At 38.5% G+C, this 26,486-nt stretch overlaps 1 protein-coding gene across 3 annotated transcripts in view; it reads left to right on the plus strand.

Annotated features, from left to right (window-relative positions):
* SPAG6 (sperm associated antigen 6) overlaps nt 1-24,659 on the plus strand; it is a 38,007-nt gene extending 13,348 nt beyond the window's left edge. For all 3 annotated transcript variants that reach the window (XM_065831492.2, XM_065831494.2, XM_071805220.1), the window contains 8 exons: nt 1,926-2,109; nt 8,700-8,905; nt 9,773-9,946; nt 12,341-12,493; nt 14,863-15,054; nt 16,241-16,357; nt 19,365-19,510; nt 21,721-24,659. In XM_065831492.2, the coding sequence (XP_065687564.1) occupies nt 1,926-2,109; nt 8,700-8,905; nt 9,773-9,946; nt 12,341-12,493; nt 14,863-15,054; nt 16,241-16,357; nt 19,365-19,510; nt 21,721-21,787 (1,239 nt within the window). In that variant the 3' untranslated portion in view covers nt 21,788-24,659. The remainder of the gene's footprint in view (nt 1-1,925; nt 2,110-8,699; nt 8,906-9,772; nt 9,947-12,340; nt 12,494-14,862; nt 15,055-16,240; nt 16,358-19,364; nt 19,511-21,720) is intronic.
* Nucleotides 24,660-26,486: the final 1,827 nt, after the last annotated feature.

A 26,486-nucleotide genomic window follows, 5' to 3' on the forward strand; every position in this document is an offset into this window, starting at 1 on the left:
GTATTGTTTCCCTTCTATTCCCCCTAAATTATGTTTAATGCTTTGCTCATTAATTATGTTTAGTGTACCTGCTTGTAGGCCTTGACTTAGAAGACTAGATTTTTGGCATTAAGGAATTATATCAGTACTGGTAAACTAAGGAAGGTCAGGGTGTTTGAGCACTGGAAGATGACTGTGCTCTTTAATGATTAACATGCTCTCTGATGTGGTTTTAGCCAATGCCAACCATCAAACTACTTGGCAATGCCTGGACATGGTTTAGGGGTTAGTGCAAGGCAGGGACAGTTTCCAACAGTGTAGATGACGCCATGGTGCTTTGAGGGAAGAGGAGTTTAGGTGGATGGGCATGGCATGCTGGGTCACTGTCCTTCACGGCCACGGAGTGGGCCTGGGTCCGTTTTACTTCCTGTGGAGCCGTTGCAGATATTTCTCTGTTCCCATACTGTGGTGTTTTAGAGCTATTTCTCTGTTGCCGTACTGTGGTGTTTTAGAGCAGACTTCTGAAGGTGTTTGGGCACCTTACAGGATGCACAAAAGCACTCACATAGTTTTTTGTTTCTTTGGACTTGATCCAAAAGGGATGTGGGGTTTGTATTGTTGAAGTTTTGGGTACCTTGACAGTAGGAATCTGTCAGTGTGAAATGCCTAGGCCCTCTATGCATGGCAGGGGAGAATCAAGCATCTTGGAATGAGATTAAAGCCAGCTGCCACACAGAGAATGAGCCCTAGAGCTTGGGATGATCTGTCAGCTGCCAGGCTGGAGAACATACTCCAGACACATGGATGTAGCAGTAGATTACTTGTGTCTCGTTGAATCTTGCACCCGTTGCCGCACAGTGGCTTCATGAAGCAGAGAAACTGGCTTTCTCCCAATACAGTTGTCTCTGTCTGGAGTGCTTTAACTGGGCTCTGGATTCTGACACTGTAAGACAGGGGAAGAAGTTTAATCTTTAGCTTCCACATCCCAATCATATTTATGAAACTGCAGGAGCAGACTAAAATGTGACTTTTTGGGGGAAGACTTTAACTATTCTTTTAGAAGAAGCTACAACCACCGCTACAGTTTACATGGAAGCCTATGATGTGTGCAGCACTGCACACTGTGCAGTCTATGTGCACTGTGTGCAGCCTATGATGTGTTGGGTCCAGCACTGAGAGAGATGGGTAGAACTGAGACAAGTACTTCGATTTTGTTTGAACTTACGATAGAGGTGCCAAGGTGCTTAGTCCTGTAGAAAGGGAGCTGTTTCTGGACACAAGCAGGAATAGAAGTGCAGGCTGCCCAGTCAAAACTGAGGGTCATTCAGTGTTGGGTGTTTGCTGAGATGGGTTTTCAGGATCCTAGCTGTGGGCCTAGGCAGCATTTAGGCATTTCAGGATTCAGATCCTAAACCCTCTAGTTGGATCTAATTATCTGTGTCTCAGTTTCCTGTTTGTAAATGTAAACAATGTTTTATCACAGAGATGTTGTGAGGGTATATACCTTAGAAATTGTGAAACCTTGCAAGTGTCACGGATGGGTAGAATTATTTTAGGAACTTGCACTGCGTAACCTGTGTAATCTGGTTAAATATGTTAAGAGCTATAGTTTTTGCAGCTCTTATCATTCACTACTCACTTAAACAAACAAACTTATCTAGATTATTATCTTTTCCCCATATCCTCTTAGCCTTCTCATTTTTTCTGTTTGTTTATGCACTTAGCAAATTTTAGATCATAAGCTGTCTCAAAGAAGGACTGTTCGTTCATTGTTTGTGTGATGTCTGGTGGTCCTGATTTGGATCTGTATGAGATATTGCTGCTACTAAAACAGTCTAAAAGTCTAATTTATGCATGTCTGTACTGTATTATACTTTGAACTACTTAATGTCAATAATTCTTTTTTTTTTTTAAACCTCTTTCTCCTCTTCCCCTTGTTTGTATAGCGTTTCTACAAGAAAGCAGCTGCATTTGTGTTAAGAGCGGTTGGTAAACATTCTCCACAGCTTGCTCAGGCAATAGTTCAGTGTGGAGCACTTGAAATGCTTGTGATTTGCTTGGAAGATTTTGACCCCGGAGTCAAAGAAGCTGCGTCTTGGGCACTTGGGTATATTGCCCGGCACAATTCAGGTAACAGGTTTCACATGTGTTAACTCTCACATATCATTAAGCTGAAAGATATAATAAATGGCATTTTTGTAATATTAATAAATATAACTAGATACTTTTTCTTCTCTACTGCTATAAAATTTTAAATTTGGAATAAAAACCTGCTCTAACTATACCAGTCTTACAATGCTGTACCTTTAGTGGGAAACTGACATATCTGACACCAGCACTATCCAGTTATGAGAGATGTTCTATGAGGAGATGCACTGGGCCTGTGGCCAGGAAATGACACTCTACTTTATTCTGCTTCATGAAGAAATGTCAGAATCTTTATGTATTGTATTAACTCTTACTGTGGAACAAAGTTTATTTTGCTCGGCATTAGTTGTTGTTTTATACATACAGTAAAATGAAGAAGTCTAGAGAGAACCAGGTTTCATGCGGCTGACAGCAGTGCCTCTAGGATAAATGCGGCAGATGCATTGCACTGGCTATGTTATCATTACCCAGTAGACCCCACTCTTGTCCGAGAGTCAGGAATAGATCCTAGGAATCTGATATCGAGCAGTTCACTGCTGTCTCACAAGCAGTTGTATAACTCACTGGCAGTGTCATGTTCCTATTTAAAAGCTGATCCATGTGTCTAGTAATTCTTTTACCAGCTATTTATATAGTTCAAGTAAAAGCTTAGAGCTGTGAATCAAGTGAAGGAAGAAAGTGCCGGATGGAAAGGATGGGAGAAATGGCTTGCATTCATATTGTTTAAAGTTCAGATTTTTCTAGGATCACAAGATTAACTCATTTATGTTAGTTTTGGCTCTAAAATGTACATAGAATGAATTTGGAAGTGATTTTCTTCTTTTTTTTAATGAACACGGAGCGCTGGACTGCAGAAATCATGGGAGATTTCCCTTCTCGCTTAGGGAGAGGCTTAACTCACTGCGGCAGACTCCAAAGTTGTCAGCACCTTCCTAACAGACTGCTTTTTCTGGGGAACAAATTAATTCTTGGGGCACCTCTATGGGCTAAAGATCTTTTATCTTCTGGTCATTGGGTCTGAATCGCACCCTTGGTGGAAAATAATTGTTACTTCCATCTGAAAGGTATTTGTTTAACTGTCATTTGAAAGTGTTGCTTTGTATAAATGTGTGTAGTGTAAGTGTGTGTCTGTGTTACTCTTAACATAAACATTTCTGTAGTTTTGTTATGTCAGTAAATCAATATTGACTCACCTCAGTTGCCCTTCATGCTATTCATTGCATGAATGCTGGCTGATCTTTAGGGTGATCCAGTTCACTCTGTGATGGCATTGTCTACAAAGATGGAGATGATGTGGGGGTATTGAAGAAAAACTCTTTGTATAAATTTTTATTCCACAATTAAGAATTATTTATTTGAACAGCGTTTTCAGAAATCAGGCTGGAATTGCAAGTGCTACCAAGCTGCAAGCATCAGGACATAGACAGATCACTAGATGTAATAGGTTATATATATTAAAAAAAAAAAAAAAAACATACAAAAAACCCAAACAAAAACAAAAAAAAATCCAAATAAAAGAACCCCAGACCCAAAATAAAAAAAAAAAATAATAAAAAACTACAACAAAACAAAACAAAAAAACAACTGAAAAAAAATTGTTCTTCCCCTACCCAGCTATGGCCAATTTGGGGGATTTACCTTCCTCTGTAACACAGTCACAGGAAGTCTCTAAAATAATTACTGAAAGTAGAGGAGTTATACTGAAGAAAGATCACTCTGTGCATGGTATGTTTCTTACACTCCTACAAGCATGCCTTTGCAACAGGATATTGTTGGAGATGGGATACCAAGATAGATGGACCTGTTCTTATCACCATCATCATTGCAGTTTACTGTTCAAGAAAGTCTGGATTAGACTCACATGCTTGTGTTGATAAAATTTGGCAGTTATGATTTTTTTTCATTGACTGTCTGTAGATACATATTGCAGCTTAAACTGTAAAAATAGACTTGGGTGTGAAATGGTTTTCCCCACCCACAAAGGGTTTTTCAGTTTCAAAAATTGTTTCGTTTCCAAACTGGGACAACATTAAGTCAAGATTTTTATTTTTTTTCTCTCCTGAAAAGGTTGGAGGCCAGGGAGGCTTATTTGCCCCCAGCAAGAATAGTTCAATAATTAGGGCATATGTCTGGGATGCATGTGGGAGACAGATTAAAGCCCTGATCTGTCTTAGGCAGGATATGAACCTCTGTTCCCCTGAACGCAAGCAAAGGCTCCCAGCATTAGGCGATAACTGCTTGTAATGGGGGGGTCTCTGCTTTTAATCAGAAATTCCATCCATGACCTGGTGAAACTGCTGTCTAGGAACTGTGGTGTATGTTTCCATGAAAAGACTTCAATTTTGAGAAATCAAGACCCCTTTTTTTTTTTCTTTTTTTTTTTTTTCCCCTTGATTAACACATTTTCTGGCTAGCAAGTTCCCTGCTGTTTTCATACAACAGTCTCTTAAAGTGCAGTTCTTCTGTGAACAGATGTTTCCAGAAGGCCTGTGAGATTTTAGGTCAATACAGATGTCTCATGAGATTTCAAGACACTAGAAATCTTGTGAGGTCAGATTCCAAAATTTAGGAACAGCTCCTGCAGTTCTGCTCTTTCTTGAAGATTCCTTTGAGCTGGATTTCAGAAACTGATCTTCCTCCAAAGTACGCAGATATGTGTGCTGTGATTTTACCATTCATTATTTCTACTGTATTATTTCTATTTATGTTTGAAAAGACAATTAAAAAAACATCAAGGCCATTAAGGGTATTTTGTAAATTTTTACTTATACTGTAATCAGTTTCTTTTAAAATGTGAAGTTCTTATTTTTGAGACATGCAGATAACTTAGCTTTCCACTTGCTTTGCCTACATAGAAGGTGTAATTTATTAATCATCTCATACCTGCTTCAGCATATTGTACATTGGTAGGAAAACAAAAATAAACAACACAATTTACGCTCAAGAATATTGCTGAGAGTGAAGTTATGCTCATTTTCTGTCATACAGTGGTCCTCTAATGCTCGCAGGATAGCTCGTCTTGGAAGGACCTTGGAAGGTCTCTGGTCGAGCTTCCTGCTCAAAGCAGGGTCAGCTGCAAGGTTAGACCAGGTTGCTTAGATCTTCAGTGATTTGAGCCTAGTGGTAACTTTTTCTTATTCCAGGATCTAAGCTTGCCCCATAATTAATGACCTCCAGCTGACGAAAGCTTTTCCTACTGGTTTCAGTGGAACTTTAGCACTGTGGTTGTAGCGGTCTGCACAACCTGTGATTTTGGGAGTGCAGCATTGGGACTACTTGTGGGGACTAGAGCCTTCCTATGTGGCCATTACATGATCATGCTGTCCTCAGAAAAATACAGTGTTGGTGGTTGTTTTGGTCAAAACCTGTTATTTCCTGTGGATACACCTGCCACCACAGCTGAGGCTGTTTGAGAGCCCTGGTAGTCTGGACTGAAACTTGCATTTGCTTCCAAGCAAAGAAGGTTTTGCTGCTGCCTTCCACTATGTGAATATGGCATTTGTTCCCAAGTGATTTTTGTTCTCTGCAGACTACCTATACATGTGCTTCCTCAACTTTGACTTTTCTCCCTAATTGTGTTTTTGCTTGCTTGCTTGCTTTCTTGGTTGGTTTTTAATTCACACTGTTATTGCCAATATTGCAAATATCTTAATGTTAACTGTAGGCTACGTTAGTTCAATCCCGTAAGACTTCCCATTGGTTTCAGTGGGTTTGTGGTCAGGATCTCTTTGTTCACTTTCCACTCTTCCTGGTCACATAAGCTCATGATTAGTCCCTGATGAGTACTTTGTATTGAGACAAATCACTACAACTCTAGTACAAGTACTAGTTGAACTGGTGACATCTTAAACTCCGAAGTCTGTCTTTTATCAGGCTTTCTTCTACCTCCAAGTCAGTCTGTCTTCCTCTCTGCAGTATCTCCATCTACTAAAATCTTCTTCATATTGTTCTGGACAAAAGCAACTAATTTATGGTGGGTTTTGAGTCCAAGTTGTCTTGTCTCTGAGAATATGTAGAATAACATTTCCTACTTTTCCTCATGTGGGGAGAAGTCTTTATTATGATGTGGTTGGGCAGGTTCCTTGGTCTGTACCCCAAACTGAAGTTCCAGCCCAGGGTTTTCATAGCTTTCTGTGGACGTAAATGAGGTTCATAAAGTATTTTTTTTTCTCCACTTTCTCCTCTTCAGCTGTTGGTCTTTGTCTTTCTTGACAACTGTATTTTTTCTTTTAACTCTTTCTCAGCCTTCACTTTTTTCACTTCTGTGTTTTGTAAGTGGATAGAAAAATGTCATTAGTTCTCTGGTGTATAGTCTGAATTAAAGATGTTCTACCAAGTGAGAAGGTTAATTGAGCCTCTTTTTGAGGAAAAAGAATTGCAATTATTGTAGAATCACTAATACTTAGTATCACAATTTTGGGCTGAGTTTGCAATGGACTGTAATGGGAAGATCTATATTTTCTTTTGTCCTTTCCTCAGCTTTCCTGCTTTTCTGACAGTCTGTTTACTTCTTGATTGTCTTTTGACACATGGTCCAGCCCTCCATGTGGTAAGTTATTAGCCATATAAACCACTGAAAGAGAAAACATTTAATTAACCATGGCCAACACTAACCATCAGTATTTAAATGATATCAGACTTCTAACAGCGAGAGCCAATCTAAATTGAATCAGATTTAGTTTGCTCTTTTAGAATAGCTTTTCATGGTTACTGTTGGACGCTTGGATGTAGCTGTGACCTTAAAGTATTGCTCCTTCTCTCCCTACTTGGAGTTCATGATTTCAGCTCATAAAGCATCACAGAAACCCATTCTTGTAGCACTGTCCTGTTCCCCTTGACATGATTTTCTTGATGTTAGCATCTCCTTGGCAGACTGTAGGCAATTGAATTGGTTGCTCTGAAGTTGCTTCTGAGGCACACTCAGATGGATTCACCTGGACTGTTGGTCTGTAGTTTGTGATGTGTTCCACTTGGTCAGTGTACAGCATCAAAATATAATTTGAAGAAATCAAGTATGGCTTTTTTCCATGAAAAGTTGTATGTAGCTTATACCACTTACATTGATTAGCTAGTTTTCAGATACATTTTGTTTCAAATTTGTAAAATTGCAGACATAGCATTTGGCAGTATTTCAATATTTTGTTGAAATATTATGATTTGTGTGTATTTGGAGGGTTCACACTGCATTTTCAGTCAGATAGTTATTTGAAAAACAAACCTTGAAGGATTGATTTTTGTATTAGCTTAAACATTTAGTTATTTATTCTAATTTTGTAAGGTAATATTTAGACTTTGTTTAAAATATATCATAAAATAACATACAGTGTAAATATTTGACTTATCACATATATTGGAGTGTGTGGCTATAATTGAAAACAAATTTGGTCAGGAGCATTATTTGGATATTAACAACATAATGATGACATGACTTACAGATTTCATGAAAAACTGTATTAGTCTATGTATATTTAATGAAGTATGCTATATTTTTCTTAGTATGAAAATCTATTTATGGATGGACTATAAATTAAAAGCTAAGTTAGAGTCTTGAAATACAACAGCCATATGTTGCCATGGTACTGTAAGTCAAGATAAATGTTAAAGATAATAGTGGATATGCATAATAAGGTGTAGCAAAACTGAACTAAGAACCTGATAGATTACTGAATCCTCCATGATTTTTACCACTTTTTCAACAGTATTTTAAAATAGCACATCTTGGTTATGGTATAAATTTTGCTTCTGAAATCCAGTAATTCTTATTTTAGGACTGTGATTAATGCTGCATCCACAGAGAGAGCTAATGAATTTCTAATAGAGTAATTCTGTCCATGTCAGCTAATCATATGCTCTGGTTTTTTTGGTTTTACATTTTTTTTAATTTAAGGTGCAGTTAGTTCAGAATTTTGTACTAATCTTAGGCACACAATATCCCACTGATGATATTTCTCATTTGCGTAATTGTGTATGATAACGTTTTCATGTCATTAAAGTATAAATTCTGTCTTGTCCCATGTATAGTAGCAAAACCTAGTTTTGATCAGCAAGTTCCATTTTTCCAGTCTTTTATGTAAGATAAATCTTTAATGTATGTTTTTTGTATTTCTGTTTTTTGGCATTCGATCTATGCTAATATCTGCTTATCATTTAAAGAGGGTAAAATGCTCTCTAATTAGGTGGTTGGTAAAATTTCGGTACTTTGGCTTTCTGTGTTGTTGTTAGCCATGCATAAAATGCTTTCCTATTGATCAGCGTAGAATAGCCAGGGTTTAAACAGCTGACATCTGCTTACTTTAAAAAAAGAAAAAGAAAACAGAATAACAAACCATTTCAGCCTAATCTACCTCAAATGTGTGCATGTAAATGGGGGTCCATCTATTGACCTGCATTCTTTTCAGTTGTGGATTGGTCCACACGGTTTATGAAACCAGGAGGGCTGATTTGAAATGCAGATGTCGAGACAGTGAACTGCACCCTCCCCTTTTTCCTTTGCTGTATCTGTCAGGGTGAAAAATGGCTTGCACAAGGGTCAGTCACCCATACTCACTTAATTACTTTCCTTGGACCTACAGAACTGTCACAAGCTGTGGTGGATGCAGGAGCTGTTCCTCTTGTAGTGCTCTGTATCCAGGAGCCAGAAATTGCTTTGAAAAGGATTGCTGCTTCAACTCTCAGTGATATTTCAAAGCATTCTCCAGAGTTAGCGCAGACAGTAGTGGATGCAGGAGCTATCGCTCACTTAGCTCAGATGATCCTGAACCCTGATGCTAAACTGAAGGTACATTTAAAAATTATTTTTTTAAAAATCTCCTTTATACCAGTCATTACTTGATATTGAATCAAAGACACTGATGTGCATTTTTATTTAGGAAGCTCTTGTTTTGGGCGTTAACAAAATGTAACTATATAGTTAGTGACAAAGAGTTCTGAACATATTCACAGATTTAACTACTGGATAAAAACTGCCACTCTGTGAGGAACAGCTAAACCAATCTTTAAAGTGAATAGTATGAATTTTTTTTTTTAGAATTGTATAGTATATGAAGAATTCAACAGATATTTTTCATAGATAAAATTTGCACAATTCAGTTGCAAGAAAGGTTTTACATACTTAAGTTTATACTATGAACCAGTTAATGTTAAATGTGTATTGTATTGTAGAATGTACTGTCTGATATGAATAGGCGTTGTTGAAGGTTTAATCACTAGAGTTTAATTGACAAAAAAAATTGATTCTTAATATAACTTTTCTGTCTAACAGAAGATAACGTAAAAATGCCGCTTCAAACAAATAGATAAAAATGCTTTAATGTAAGGTCTGACTGACGCAACTTATGCAAATAAAGATATTTGCTATAGATTTCACTACATTTTAGTTTTAGATGGTATATATACGTATTTATTTTTTGATACATAGCAAGCTTGAATGGGATAAAACAAAGGACAAACTTTTATTCAGGAACCAGTGAATGTTCTGTGCCATTATACTCGTGCATGAATTGACTCAGTGAATTGTAAAATAGCTGTAATTGTTTTCATTATCCTGCTTTGTTTTCCTTGATGCAATAGATTTTTGTGTGCAGGAGGAGTGTGTGTTGTGGGATGTTTGTATACTATTGATTTTATAACAATTTTTATTTACTAGCGTCAGGTGCTGTCAGCTCTAAGCCAAATAGCAAAGCATTCAGTGGATCTTGCAGAGTTGGTGGTTGAAGCAGAAATTTTCCCGGTTGTGTTCACATGCCTGAAGGACTCAGATGAATATGTCAAGAAAAATGGTGCAACTTTAATTAGAGAGATAGCAAAGCATACGCCTGAGGTAAAACCTTGAAAATGCAAATACAAGGTCATATCATTAGATTTTACACTTTAAATAAAATACAGGATTATTCTGTCATTTGCTTTTCGAAAGAGAGGGCAAATAGCTGTTTGGCATGTTCATTGGAAAAATATGGAAATGCTTGCTGATATTATGAGATGTGTATTGATATGAATTGTGTTAGGGAACTGGGAATCACATAATGTATACCTAGCTACTTCATTCCATAAAATATCTGCACAGAAATTTTAGGCTGACAGTATTGTCAGCCCTAGATATTAAAAATATCATGAGAAAAGCCTCACAGAAGTCATGATACCAGCTAATAAATGACAAGATCATCCTATAACAATAGTAGATGATGTGTGCCTTTTAAAGAAGTCTTCAGGTGTACTAGGATCACATCTTAATTATTTTTCCAATGACAATGAAGGTCAAAAATTCTTACTTATTGTTAAACTGATGATAGTTTCTTTTATTAGCTTGAGTTTGTAATTTTAGCCTCAGCATTTGCAGTGTTTTTGCCAGTAATTGATACAGGAAGGTGGGAGTGTTTGGCAGAGTCAATTCAATAAATAAACAGTTACAGTTATTTGTTTTTTCTATGTTAATCTGTCATACCATAGAGCTAATTAAAAAGCTTTAAATATGACTCTGGAATGAAATACAAGCAATTTATTTGTGGAACACACTAATGCTGAGCACAGCCATTTCAAAATCATGATGCTGGCTTAACAGTTAAGAAGCGTTTAAACATGAATATTGTGCTGTTTCTCCAGCCTGCTAGTCTTTAAGCTGCTGGTGATTAAAGGCTGCAGTCTTGTTACATCTCCTGCGTTTTCTCTGCACCTTGTGAGCAACGCATCTTTACTTTCTCAAATAAGTGAAGAAGTTATCTTTATCGAAGGGGGGCACTAGAGTTGGAAGCCCGTGGCCAAACTCAAGGCTGCAGGTGAAGGAACCTCCATGTAGGGGGATGCAGCTCTCCAAAGGAGCTGTAGGAAGCATCTCAGTGACTCCCAGGGAGAAGTCACCATCCACATTCACCTTGAGAGTGACAGTGATGTCTCTCCATCTCTGAGCAAAACAGGTTGCAGCAGAGACAGACTGGCAAACGATATTTCTAGAGGAGCTGGCTGTGTCAGCCATGTAAGCATTGTGGCTTTTGGATCTCAGCTCTCTGTCTGCGTATGCAGTAAAATTCATGTGAAGGTCAAGATCTGGGGGACTTGCAGCAGGGGGACCTGAGGGTCACAGCACCAGGGAGAGTGTTTGTGCAGGAGCTCCATGTACATGGCTGTGCCCACATGTAGGACTTGCTCATCACTGGCTGCAATTCACAATCAGGTGAGCGGTTTTTCCGAAGTGATAACTTTAAATTTCATCTAGCTGGTTTTTGAAAAAAAAAAACAAAAAACAAACAGTGGCCTTTTAAAGGCTCAAATGCAATGCTGTATTTTCTGTTTTTATAAATCAACTGGATTGGAAATCCACATGCCTCAGTTTTGTTCATTTAATTTTGACTTTTAAGAACATGTTTCTTTTGCTTTGGAATCTCTGGGAAAAATGTGATATACCTAACAATATAGAAGAAAATAATCATGATATGAAATTATTTTCATTTCTGTGCATTGTTGATGTTATATATACACTACTGCTGTCCCTCAAGTGATGTGAGAAGTGAATACCTTTTGGAAAGAAACATTGCATAGCTTGATGCACACAGCAAGCATCATAGACTGTGGACATGTTTACAGTTTATAAGCAAGGCTATATAATTTGGCATTCTGGGGCAAACTCCATTGCCCATCCAGTGTGTTCCCTGGGCACCTCCCTGAGAATACCCTAAAACAGCAGAATGGTGGAGTCCAAGTCAGTTTTGCACATCCATGACATTTGTCTTTTAGTTCATGCCTCAGTAGGGGGTCCACAAAGGCTTTCATGCCACAGAGAATGCAGGTGTGAGGAGGAGTGGGCCTTTCCCTCTGTTCCCTGCACAGAATTTACAATGTTGGCTTGGGAATGAGCGGACACTAGTATGAAAGAATATATGGCTCAGCGGGTGCATCTTCAAGGACATTCAGGTATTAGGGTGTCATTTGGATGATTCTTTAGTGTATATTAATGAAGATGAGAATTCGTCATTGCATGCTGCACAGCACCAAGAATTCAGAGTACTGATTTCCTTACCATAAAGTCAATCAAAACCAGAGTAGCAAAGCAGCTTCATTCCTGAGAACTTCATGTTAATGCCCAACAGTCTGTATGATACATCACTCTTAAGCCACCTTTGTTTTGTAAATCAGGAGCAATACATTTAAAGACTTTTATAATGTAGTGCTTTATGCCTGTTGATACTTCACAGCATCTAATCTCTTCCCTTTATCTTTTCAGCTTTCACAGCTTATAGTAAATACAGGTGGTGTTGCTGCTGTGATTGATTGTATTGGCAGCTGCAGAGGGACTGTCAGGCTGCCTGGCATCATGATGCTCGGCTATGTAGCAGCTCATTCGGAGAATCTGTCAATGGCAGTGATTGTCTCCAAGGTTAGCTATCACTTTGTCATCTTCCTATAATTCTTCAGTGGCATTCTGAGAAAGAGATACAAATTAACATAGGCAGAGAATATATTTTGTGGCAGAATTGTATGCTTGCTGTTGACAAATGCACTTTCTCCTAATATTGCAGCTTGCTGTGGCTGAAATTATGTGGTAACCTGATCAAATTGTGTCTTTGTGAAGTTGAGCCTTTTATAAAATGTCCTGGATTAGTTTGTGAACACCCATTTGCATTACAGTACATTATTTTTCTGTGTTGCAATTGAACTGGTACAAAAAAATAAGTCAATTATTTTCTGTGGTCTGTTTCCTCTTAAAATGAATATTTGTGGCTACATCAAAACCCTTTTTGAAACAAGAACGTTTAATGGCACGTTCTTCATTACACTAGCGTGACTCTGCTAGTACCACTAGAGTAGCCTTGCAAGAGAATTCTTCAGACTTGAAAAGTCCTCTGTTTCTAATATAGTGTGGTTCGATTGAGTTGTTCAAGTGACATTTCAAGTGAGATAAGCTGTACATTTTCAGGTTTAAATAAATTCTGCTGGGCAATGATACAGAAGGGAGACAATTCGCAGTATTTGCAATAGGTGAAATTAGTGCCTGACATAATATTCTGATGTGAATAATGCTAACTAATGACAGGAGGAAGGAAGTAATTTCACTGAGCATTGTTGGCCCATTTTCACACTATGTCAGTCATTTGAAATATACTGTATGACTGGAAACAATAAAAACAGAGGAACAGAAATGTCCTCTAGTAGGAATGCAAGTTAAAAAATGGAAATTGCTGCAACATAACATCAATAAGTATGCAGGGAAGGTAAGAGAGATAAAAAATAATGCTCTTCTGCATTTGAAAACTGAAGAAATAGACACTTTTTCCTTGCTCTCTCTGGAGACCCTCCTTCTCTGGATGTGTCTCTATCTTTCCACAGTCAGGATGCCCAGAGCAAATGTGCTCCTGCTGTTGAGTGCTCGACATTCAGTGGGATGAATCCAGGATTAATTTCATGAGGAGGCACCTGAGTGGTATATTTTTGAAGAGTAATAATGGTTGCTACCATAACTGAATGGGAGTGCAATGAGAGATTTTGTAGGCATCTGTGCAAACTGTCATGAAATGAAATATTTTAATGAATGATCCACAAAAGAAACCCAAATAAACTCAAAATCCGTTACTTCAGGGGAAACTAACCTTGTGGAGTGGCACATAGTGCTGAGGACAGGGCTTGGTAAAATGGAACCATTTGAAAGAAACACACTGTGGCATAACCACATGCAGTTACACATCTACTGTGTTACGATATAAAGTGATAGCACCATTCTGTGGTACTATATCCTGGAAAGGATGAATTTTGAAAAATTATTTTTGGGGCCCTACTGGACAACTCTTCATTGTGGTCTTCTGCGGCAGTGCAGTGGCAAAAAAAAACCCCAAACAATTCAGTCCTTTGCAGTATTAAAGAGTGGAAGATGAAGCATTATTGGAAAAGAGAAGTTAATCTATCTGTAGTACTAGTGCATATAGTTCTGTTGTCTGTATCTGAAAAGAATCTTGAAAAAAAACTAAAGGGTGTGCAGAAAAGACGAAAAAAAAATATCCATAGGATGGAGAAAAAGGTTTTCTAGTTAGAGGTTGAGGAGCCTTGCCTTACCTAAAGGAGCAAGAAGTGATTCCTGTTGAAATACCCTGGCATAAAATACCAGCTACTAAGTAGCTCCATAATCCTGTGGAGAAAGGATAAAGATTGTGATCCTGAACCTGAAGAACTTCAGTAACAGCTGGATGTGAATGAGGTATTCTGCATCTCTTCTTGTCTTCAAATCAAGAGTTGAAATCTTTACTGAAGTGATTGTCTGCGTGAAACATGAACTGCTGGACTCAATAAAAGTTTGATAAGTTGAAATTTAGGGCTGTGGATTTAAAAAAACCCAAACAACTCAATAATTGAACCCTTCTGGTCTTAAACTGCTTTCATAGATTTTTCATAGATTCATAAACACTCAAATTATTTTATTTTCAGTCTGACAAAACTGAAGCCTTTACTCTTATTACAGCCTGAATTGTATCATATATTCCTTTTATCCCTTAAATTTGTGTGTTAGGTCAAACTGCCTTCTGACTGAAAACATTAAATCTGTTTCTCTCTCTAACTAGATTTATTAAGATTTATTCAAAATTCTTGCTAGTCTTGATGTTGCAAAAATATGACACCACTAACATGTGTTCTCCTATAGCTTATTTTAGAAGAAGAATGTAAATTGAGAAACATTTTCTAACAATCTGTACCAGTTTCAAGTTGTCTTTCCCCGGTACAGATTTGTAAAGGTTGTGCTTTTGATTAATGCTACAGGGGATACCATCACTGTGTGCCTGCCTGATAGAGGAGCATGAAGATCATATTAAGGCAGCAGCTGCTTGGGCCTTGGGACAGATTGGAAGACACACTCCTGAGCACGCACGTGCTGTTGCAGAATCAAATGTGCTACCCACACTGCTTGCTATGTATACGGACATACGCAGTTCAGAAGATCTTCAAATAAAAGCAAGTATATTTGTGATATGAATATCTGCAGTATGAGATGTTTATTGTAATCAACAGGTGTAAGTACTTAAAAACTACTAAATGGTACATGCTGTTATTGATGTTCATTGAGTCACAGACTTCCTGGGTGTAGGGTGTCCGAAGGCTGCATGTCATTTATGAGGACTGGCTGGTCCTAATGGGTGTGCACATGGTGCATAACAAATCACACAGTGCAGCCACAGCAGTCTAGTCCCTCATTTTCTTCCCAATTTAAACGAGAGTTGCATACAACCATAAACGCTATAATTTCTTGTGAGAGACTAATTTCTAATTTTTTTTGAAGTATAGGCTCTTGTACAAAATATTATTGTCCTTGTAGTAGATTTGCTTACATTTTTATTATTATAATTAAACTGTAACAAATGCTCAAAGCTCTGTTCTTGAAAACATGCAACTGCTCATATTTAGGGCTTTCCTTGCATGGGAACTAGTAGAGTTGCAGTTTGGCAAAGTGTATTTTTGAGAGACAGTAAGTGAACCGACTGAAGAGTATGATATGACAGGATATGGTCTCCCATGTTGTACTGTTCCACTGAAGTATCACATTCCAGATATGTAAAATAACTTTTGTATAGCCATTTTCAGTGGTCACCAAAATATCAAGGTCAAATCAGCTGTACCTATAATCCTACCCAAGAAGGTCATTACTGCTTGTAGCAGCCAACATTGAGTCTGTTTGCAGAAACTGAGCACTGCTGTATGACTGTTTCACTTTCTTTCCCTCCCTGCATGGGTGCTTGTGCACTTTGCTATCCCAGACCAGCAGACTCGCCCAGTAAGCCACTTCTAGAACACAATCTTTTAAAATGTGTTTTGATTTAGTTTTCTTATTATATTACAGTACTTCAATTTACTTACAGGGTCTACTTGTGCTGCCATTGTAGTCAAAGGAAAATTGCTATTACTTTGACCGTAGGTAACATAATAAGGATGTGATGCACTGTAGGTTTTGAGGTTTAATATATCTAAGTAGAAAATTGATTCTTCATTAAGTGACCTGATAGATATAATGGTTTTTATTGAGAAAATGCATTTTGAGAATTCTGATCAATTTTCTTTTTTGATCTGACTTCAGTGATTTATAACATGGATTCTTGTTTTCACTGATGCCTTACTATAGAAATTTTATTTTGCATTTTGATAGACTAAAAAAGCCTTAAAGAACATCCTTCAGAAATGCACATATCTTCCAGCACTTGAACCGTTGCTGCATGATGCCCCTCCCAATATTATGAAACATATTGTTGGGCAGTTTAGCAAGGTAAGAAAAGGCTCTGCTTGATGAGTAATGTGTTAATTGTTTTCTATTTAGCAAGGAAGCCATCTTTCCAAAGATGGAGTCTCTCTGAAGATCTCAGTTGTTTTCTCAGGATCCTCAAGAATCCCCTGCAGAAGCAGCTTGGAACATCCCATTTTTTTGTCTGATAAAGCTGGATACTGTTTTATCTGTCATAATTCATCCTAAGACTGGGAAAACAGTTACTTATAAGCAAGGTGTTGTTTTTTTTTTTTTTTTTTTTTTTAGTTTTTTCTTCCTTGCCCTTTGAGATGAAGTGGAGTATTAACTCACATGCAAATATTTTCACTGAGCCAATGTATCACATAAATCCCAGTCACATCTGTTTTAGATAAAGTACAAGCTGTCTGTACAGGAGTGACTGAAGTCAGGTATTTTACAGTAATCTAGAGCAGGGGTGTCAAACTCATTTTCATGAAGGGCCACATCAGCCTCGCGGTTGCGTTCAAAGCGACAAAGGTAATTTTAGGACTGTATAAATGTAACTACTCCCGCATTTATACAGTTCTAAAATTACATTTGTCCCTTTGAAGGCAACCGTGAGGCTGATGTGGCCCCCAGTGAAAATGAATTTGACACCCCTGATCTAGAGTATAAAGGCTGTCCTCATTAATTTTCAGTCTCAATTAAGTAAGTGTAAAAATGCCAAATCTTTTCTCATCCCTCTCAAAATTCAAAAATGTTTGTTTTAATGACATTGTTGATTTGAGCACACCATGTAAAAAGTGATATAATTTAATCAAAGTATTTCAAATTATCTGAGTAATTGCTAACTAATCAGGAGATTTCCAGTGTCTGCAATGTTCACCAGCTGTTGGGAATCCTGCTGAACTATATACTGTCTTTTGTGTAATACTCTGTAGTGTAATATGTTAGCAGGGGATACCAGGCTCTCTCGGTGAGATGTTCTTTCTGGAAATGACCAAATGAAACACTCTTGATATTCAGTTCTGGTTATCACAGCTCTGGAAGCACTGCTGTTTGTAGTGCAGATTCCTGATTACACTGCCACTCCTAGGTTTGTCCTGTCTTCCTGCTAAGTCTGTACAGAGAATAGAGATTTGCACAGAATCCAGTGCCTTTTGCTTCTGTGTGCTGACTGGAGCTATTAATGAGCTGAGTCGTAGTAATTGGTTACCCAGTGTGTAGAGTTGAATGTTGTTTGCTGTTGCACTGGTTTTGTACCCTTCACATCAGCTGATATTCTGGTTTGTTTCATTTTTCCTGTCTTACATTGTACTAAACAAACTATACTTGTCTGGGATTTGCTCTTCTGAAGTATATATTTAAAATGAAGTTCTCTGCAGTAAAAGCATTTTTCTTTCCTGTACCATAGCTTGGGAATTTTTTCTTCTTAGAGTTGTGGTATATCACTTCTGTGGGCTTATTTATAGCACGGTAAAAGCCTTATTTCTGAGCTGTGTTTCGGAGTGGGATGCTATCTGTTGTTGGTGCTGGACTGTGTCATTTTAGCATTATCATTCTCAGGGTCTGTGCAATTCTGTGCTGTCTCAGTTTGGACTGGGGGAAGGGACTGTGTCTCAGAGGTGTTGTCTGTCCTTAGGGCCTCTTCCAAGAGAGTTTGCTGCTCTCATATCCAGCCTGGGAGTCCCGGTGTGGAGCAGGAAGGCAGGGAAGGCGCTGTATCCTGTCTCCTTGCTGGTTCCTCCTTGGCAGTTCTTGTTGTGGGAGATCTGTGGACAGACGCCTTTTCAGTTCCCATAATGAAACAATCACAGTTGTTCCTGGCAGTTCTGTGGAGTACATACTAGGGACAAATCTCTATGCTCTTTTTTTTTTTTCCCTTCCCTCTGTCTGATTTTGTAGAGCTTAAAGGGACCAGAGAGATGAAGGCTGTTTGCCTATATGCATGGCAGAAATCTCATTCTTCTTTTCCTTCATCCTTTCAGGCAGGCCCTTCCTCCTCCAAGGCTCTTGTTTTACCCTGAGATACCATCAAATTTGTGGCTTGATTTTTTTCTGACCAGTGTGAAGGCTTCCAAAATGGTTTTGCCCCCCTACTATGGAACTCTCAGAGTTGGTTTTAAAGCTGTCTGGTTTTCCTATAGGTGCAGCTGATGTCGTACATTATCTCTCATTTCCCCCCACCCCGCCCCCTCTGTTTTTTTAATGTTATTGCAGCCCTGTGGGTCTGTGGACTACATGCTGTCATTCTCCCTCGCCTGGCTCAGCCCCCACCCCCTTCTTTCCCTCCCTCCCTTCCTCCCATCCTCTGGACAGAACTGCATATTGGCATCGCTCAGGGAGCACAGAATGTATTGTCTGATCATTTCTGCTTCTCATCCCCTTTGGCTGCAGGAACTTCACATTTTTGCTTTGTGTGTGTGTTTGTAAAAGGCTTCCATGGCTACACAATGTGTTGTAGGATTTTAATATCTATGAATTTAATAGTAACATGTAATGCGTCAAGGCTGCATTGTTCACTTGCAACAATTCTCAGTATTGTTTTCATGCAGTGATCTATACTGGATCATTATAATGATATAAAATTCTGCTCTACAATTAAACTGTGGGAATTGACATAAAGACCTGAATAACTTGGTTTAAGTGGAACAGATGCTGTTGTTATTCCACGGTAGTGTTGCGGTTGTATTATCTATTTAATCCCTGCAATCTTATTGTCTCTGTAGGAATAATTCAAGAAATATTATTTATGTAAAGATAAATATTCAATTAATTATTTTTATATATGCAGTGTATTAAAGTACATCTTAAATTATGTAATAACCATAAAGGGCTGTGTGTGTGTGTGTGTTTGTTCGGTTTTTCCCCCTGTATAACTGGGTGTTAAAATACAGTAATCATTACAGATGTTGCACCTCTGATGTTCCATTTTATCTGTCCTCTGAATTAAAAACAGATAAGCAATATTTGAGCCTAGTAGCACAGAGATTCCTTTAAAAGACAACATTATTTTTTTTTTTTCCTTAATATACTTTTCTGTGTGTAGGTGTTACCACATGACAGTAAAGCACGTCGTCTCTTTGTAACAACCGGTGGACTTAAAAAGCTTCAAGAAATACAAGCAGAACCTGGTTCTCTTCTTCAGGAATATATCAACACTATTAACAACTGCTATCCAGAGGAAATAGTAAGGTAGGGAGAGTGAAATTTAAAAAATTCATACTTATAACATTGTTAGATGTTTTTTTCACAGAAACAACAGAAAGCAAGGATTTAAAATATTAATTGAACTTCTGCATAATTTGTTTTTAATAAAACAGCATAACATTTGGTTAACTGCCGCAGAGGTGGTGAAACCACCAGATACATACTTTCGCACACTTTCTTTTGATTGTTTTTAGAATCAAACTTCTTTGTAAACAAATCCCAAATAATCAGTGTCTTGCAGGAAACTGGAAAGAAAAGTCGGTCCTGTGCTACCCAGGCAGACTCTGAGGGTTCAGCACAACCGCTCTCATATTAATGGATGTCTGTGGGAAGTTTAGTTTATCTTGGTAACTTATTTATGGATTACTCAGGCTCCAGAAGACAGGCATTGGTGAATCTTGGGATGCATCCTTGACTTCCCTAAGAGCCTGGGGTATTCAGAGGCTCCTTTGAAACTTCCTCTGATGTGCAGAGGGTCCAGAGCCTCTCCTGCACAGTTGCTCTGCCCACAGCTGCCCTTCCTCCCCCAGCCTCATCATGAGGCTTAAGTGTTATATAAAAGGACCATACACCAGCTGTCTGCACCAAGTTGAACTTTGCCCTTAATGAATACAGAAACACTATTAAATAGCTTACAGTCAAAATGTCACCATCCTAAATTGTAATAATGAGAGAAATGCCCTCCTAGATTCTAGATATCCATTTACTAGTCCTTCACTCCATCAACATATCAAAAGGATGTTGTACTCCTGCACTCCCTCTACAGGCTCTGAAAATCTACATCATCAATTTTAATTATAGCAACAGAGTTCTTCAACTAATAGTAGCTACAAACTAAGTCATGCAAAATGAAGCCGTGTTTGTCTCCACAAGGAAAAGCCAGCAGTTGCCAAACTGGTAAAAGCAAAATCATAAAGAAACTTTATTCTGCAGCTAATACTTCAGAGGGAAAGAGGACATTTGCTTGTGCTTTTCTGGATATAATTAATGTTTCTTTGTTACAGCTATTTTTTTTTCCCTCTAAGTGAAACAAGGTTAGTCATGTAGGCTGGGATGTAATAAAGAAAAGGGCCCCTTCGAGCATCTCCTGCTTGCCTCTTTGTACTACTGCTTGGTGTTGGTTGTGCTGCCTGAGGCACAGCTGCTATAATAGACTCCAGCTCTGGGTTTGTCCTGGAGACCTGCTATTGTAGGCAGTTTGCAGACTGAATATAATAATGCACTGAAAAGTTAGCTTTACAATCAGAGAACTAATACTAGTTTTTAGGAGTTACATTATGCAGAAATCATCCAGAAAATGAAAGAAACAAAACCCCCCAAAGTAAATGGATCTTAATTCAGTGTGAAAACATTGGGATTTCTACTCGAATACATTTTAGGCATGCATTACATGGAAGTGTGTTCCTCTCTCTTTAAAGTTAAAGCTTCCAGGGCTCAGAGATGACAATTTATGTGCCTGCAAAACCAGAAATGTACTGAGATGTATGTTTTTAGAATAAGTCAGTAATAATTTTCAGATAACTCTTAACCTGGAAAACAAGAATTAAATGCAGCTTTGGTCATACTTACATATTGGAAACATGTAGTTGGTCCATTGTGGAAAACCAGCTGAATGACAGCAGGACAATATTGGCACCACAGAGTCCTACTCTAATGAAAACCTATTGGATAATCTCTGCCCTTGAGTTGGCATTACAGACAGAAGGTCATTGTGATAATTTTTTTTTGTTCCAGAATCAATGTCTCTCGCATTGATGTAGACTTCGCATTAGCTTTGGGGTGTGTGTTTATGTTCGATGAACAGCAGTAGACTATTGCTGTCTGGCAGCCTATGGTTCTGTGTAAACTCATGCTTTTTTTATTAAAGGCCATAATTTCAAAAGAAGTTAACACGTACATTTCTCGGTAAAGACAATGCTTATGGCTGCTGAATCTATATAAAAACTAGCCACTTACCTACATGCCCTAAAAGAAGCTAAACATATTTTTGAAAACCTGACTTCCAAGTATAAATGATAACATAAGTTGAAAAAGCAGTCTCTTAAAACATTGTAAGGGAATAATTGTAGAATTCCTTGACCAGTGTTTAGTATTAGCATTTTTTTCCTGATCAATAGAAACATGAATAGTGTTTTATTACTTAGCACAGAACATACCTTGTAGTCTAATGCATAAACAAAATGTTTCTCTTTCAGGTATTATTCCCCTGGATATTCTGAGATACTTCTGGAAAGATTGGAAAATTACCATCCGGTTTCATAAACTTTAGGTTTTTATTAGAGCTGTATTTCACATTTATACCTTTTTGACTGTAACACAAATACAGCTGTTGAAACTCGTTTGATTCTGAATCTCTTTCTACTGTTCGAACTACTGAAAGAGCTCAGCAATTCCAGCAAGCTATATTTTATTCTTTATAAATTTGTTCGCTATGTTTTTGTTCCTTTTAGTTTTTCTCTAACATTACTACCAGATATTGCAGCATATATGAATGGAATTTCATGCAGGGGTGATGATTTATCACAGAAGCTTTTTTAGAATCAGTCATTTCCTTTTCCGTCCACAAGAAAGGTTTGTTATTATCTCATTGAAATTTTAGCCTTCTCAGTGCTGTAACCATTTTCCCCTTTTGCCTTTGCATATTGTTTAGAGCTTCCCAAGCTTGATGAGGGGGGAAAAGCTGGCCCCTGTGCTTTTTCTAATTATGGAATCCATTCTGCGCTGAGATATCTCCTACTGCTACCTTTCAGAAAGTAAAGTCATGTGATTTTGCATCTCCAGACATGCTACTAGCTGCTAAATTAAGAAATAATCTGATCTGATGATGATAAAAGGGCTGAATTCTGCATGATGTGATAGTGTGGTGGTTCTGGCATGGTAGATAATACGTGTTCTGCAAAAGTTATCCTAATTTAAAGTAGGATTCACTGGAGGGAAGGAGCAATATGCTGCTTGGTGTATATATCGTTGTTCCTCTTGGAAAGGACAGAGTGAACTTAGAACTTCCACAGGCAGAAAGCGAAGAACCCTGGGGGATTCGGCTCCAGTTGGGTCAGCAGCAGATTTGTGCAGCTCAAGAGAGAGAATTGCTCGGCTGCAGAAACCCCGTTAGCAAAGTTCTGAGTACGTTTAGAGGAAACCTGAGGATACCTAAGTCCCACTGATTTGAGTGATGGGACTGATGCTGCTCAGTACTTTTTCTATAAGAGCTGAAATTGCTACAGAATTAAATTGAAACACACTTGGAACTTAGTCATGAAGTTGCAGGTCACATTGATGTGAAAGTTATTTGAGGTTTGAGTTCTTGCCTGTCTGTAGAACATCCTGGAAATATTTTTGCCTTTTTTATGTAGAGTGAAAAAGCTTTTACATTCTGCTTACTCCTCTGGTGTACTGTAGCATCAGGGAGCAGCATACAACCCTTTAGTATTCCCTAATATGTAACTGTCATTTAATGTTTTTAGTTCTTCTAACCATTTTTTTCCCTTGTGTGCAGCAGGTTGGTGTGTGTGTGTGTGATGGGGTTTTTTGTTTGGTTGGTTTTTTTTTTCCTCCAAAGAGTAATAAACAGTGTTTCTGGAACAGGACATTGAAATACTCGCAGCCACAAGGAAAGACGTTATATGAAAACCCCCACAGGAGAGAAACTTGTCTACTTTCTTAAACGTATTAACTGAATGTGTTTATAACACAGGGTAGTCTCTTCTGCTACTCGTAAAACAGGAGCAACGACTTATTGCAGTTGGAAATAATTTAGAGTGGCTTTTCTCTGCCAAATTCCAAATGACTATTTTCTTTTATACTTGTCAGCATATTTTTCATCAGTTCACAAAAATACTGATGGGCTATCTTGTGTTAAGGTTTAATTCCACGGAGGGCTGTGTTCCTGCTGTGAGGTACTTGGTGCTCTCAGACTCTGCTCTTCAGGAGGAGCAGGGGATGCACAGTTCCTTGCTGTATGGAGCCTGAGATGGAAACTGTTGATGTCACAAATGCTGGTATAGAAACCACACCAGCTGGGTTCTTTCCTTAGCCCACATCAGAGTGAAAAGTCTCAGAGCTGACTAGCTTCTACCAAATGCCTTTTCAATTTTGGTGTTTATACTCTGACATCATTAATGCTCGGACAGTTGTGGAAAAACATTAGGTTGATGAAAAAGATGGTTGTAATATTCAATAATTTTCTCACATGCATTATGGATATTTAAAAGTCAAATCTTGTGCAGTCTCTAAAAGGAATTGTAATGGAAGGGCTTCCAGTCTTGAAGGATCTGAAGCCTTTATTTTCCCTAACGGAACAGAAATGTTACAGAGGGCTGAGCGCAGTTGCAGTGCAGATGGGAGGCAGGGTAGGCACGGAGCTGCGTACCCAGAGCTGCATCCTGTGCTGGGGAGCACAACCACACCACACAATGCTAATGTATATCTGTTGTGCGGAGAGAGTGAAGAGACTTCAGTCCCCTGACAAATGTGCTCCTGCTGTGTCACACTGTGCTACACTGTAAGGATTCCACAGGGTTAAATTTCAATGCCTAAACAATTTGTTCACAGTCTTTTCACAGTCTTTTTCTGATTCCTGACAAAGGAAATGATTGCACAAGGCAAGCCTTCAAAGCGATCTGATTGTGCAGAGCACAATCCAAATCAGACCTAGCATAAATACATCTTTGCACCAGCTAGGCAGTTCTATCCTAGGCCAGTGGGACTGTTTGGCCTCTTGTCACAGGACTCTCCCAGACGATGTGACATCCCATTAGGCTGTGGCAGTGTGAAGTCCTCTCCTACAAACTTGGAGACCCCCTCAGCTCTCCTTTGCTGGCACACTGCTTCCCTGCCTTGTACCCACACCTTGTGGCTGGAGGCTTACCTGGAGGTACACATCGCCCCAAGGCAGATCTAGCCCTTCACAGCGGAGTTACTGCTAATTTACATTTTAGGCTTACATTCCTAGGGTCAGAGTTGCTTTCCTGTGGTGTTTCACAAGCTCTAATGTACAGCATTTCTATTCCATCCTCTCTTTTGGCTGAAGTCATCATTTAAAACTATATTAGTGTTTGTAATTGCTACTCTGGCAAGCTTCAAGTGTGTAACATTGTCTCAATTCAATAGAATAAAAAGTAGATTTGCACTTTAATTCATTGTGTAAATGCTGTTTTTATGCTAGTTTGTGACTGTGATGCTAGCGAAGATGAAGAACAGGCTCATTTTGCAGCTCGAGCCTGATGCCACCTTTGTATGTTTGTCTCAGCTTACCACACAACAGTGCCTACTTCTGAGCTTAGGACACACAAGCGTTTCAAGTAAGAGTCCCTCTCACAGAGGTGGCTCATTAAGACACACAAAAATATTAAGCCAGTGCTTTAGCAGAAATAAATGTAAGCAGAGACAGCCCTTAAATCGTTTTTCTCCTTCCTTTGACTGCAGCATTTGGACTTTTGAACCCAAGTCTTTAAAGATCTTCTCTGGGGGCCTGAGCCATGATTTTTGACTACGTTACTACAGCTATTATTACATCTACAGATGTAAACCAGGGCCTTGCAAGAACATGTGGATGTGTAAAACTTTACCATATTTCATTCAGTGAATGGATTAACTGGCCTACAAAAGCTCCATTCTTTATCTGAATGACTGGGAACCAAGAGGACCTGAAAAGAGGAAATTCAAGGAGTTCACCTCTTGTGAGTATAATATGTTCTGTGTTTCCAGAGGGATTTACCAAGTGATTGCTTTGTCTCGTCTGAAGTGATCAATCTGCTGGAGATCTGCATCTTAAACAAATGAACAAAATGTTGAAGGAGCTGAATGGAATTGGTGAAGGAAGAAATGAACCTCGTTTTGTGAAGGAAAGTGTTAATTTACTGTAATTAGGAAGTGGATGGATCCTCAGTATTCTTGGTTTGGTCTAGGTTGAGGTGTCAAACTCATTTTCACTGGGGCCTACGTCAGCCTCATGGTTGCCTTCAAAGGGCTGAATGTATTTTTAGGACTCTATAGATGTAACTGCCACTACATTTATACAGTCCTAAAATTACATTCAGCCCTTTGAAGGCAACCACAAGGCTGATGTGACCCTTGGTGAAAATGAGTTTTATACCCCTGGTCTAGGGGGTTGTGAATTAGCTTGGCCAAAAGGGAGTTTTATTCATGGAGGATGCCATGGGACAGCTCTCAGCTTCTAGTGTAAAAGGGAGTTCTCTGATTTCTGGGTGTGTAGGGGTGCCTGACTATTGTCGCTTCAGGTGAGGAGTCTGTGAAAGAACGCTTGCCTCCCTGCCTTCCTTAATGGCTGCTTGGTGCCCAGCATCTTGGTTGTTAGACTTTTAGATCTCACCATGTGACCAGGGTAGAAAGGAAATCTGGAGTAGCACTAGATTGCAAAGGTAGTGGTTCCACTTCTTGCACTAACATAGGATTGCTTTTATGGTCTTGGATAGTTATTACAAATCCCTATGTATCATTATCTTCAGCTGTGAGGTATCTGTTATTCTCCTTTGTTAACTTGCAGAAGTGCTGGGAAAATTAAATTCATATGAGAAGTCAATGCAGCAGAACTTAAGCTCTTTATAACTAATACCATATTCAAAAAGGAATATTGTTCAAGAACCTACAAAAATTTACCTAAGAAGTCTTCAAGATACTGATTTTTAGATTTTGAGTTGAACTAAAAGCCAGTGTATTTTGTGAGTTTCTTCATCTGACACAATTTGAAGGGATGTTGGAGAAAGAGGAAATTACAGTGTCTCTCATGACTATACTGAAACTATTGATGTCATTTTTGTATAATACTCAACTGTTAATATTGATGCTACTATGCTGTATTCTGCAGTCAGCTCTATAATTTAGCTAGTGAAAATACTAATTACGTTATTACCGCTGTACTGTATTTCTAGATACTGCACAAAAGATTGAATTAGAAAATACATATAAGCAATACTACAGCATATGCTGATGATGAGAATGC

The sequence above is a fragment of the Patagioenas fasciata genome, chromosome 2 (genome assembly GCF_037038585.1).
Source record: "Patagioenas fasciata isolate bPatFas1 chromosome 2, bPatFas1.hap1, whole genome shotgun sequence".
Lineage (NCBI taxonomy): Eukaryota > Metazoa > Chordata > Aves > Columbiformes > Columbidae > Patagioenas > Patagioenas fasciata.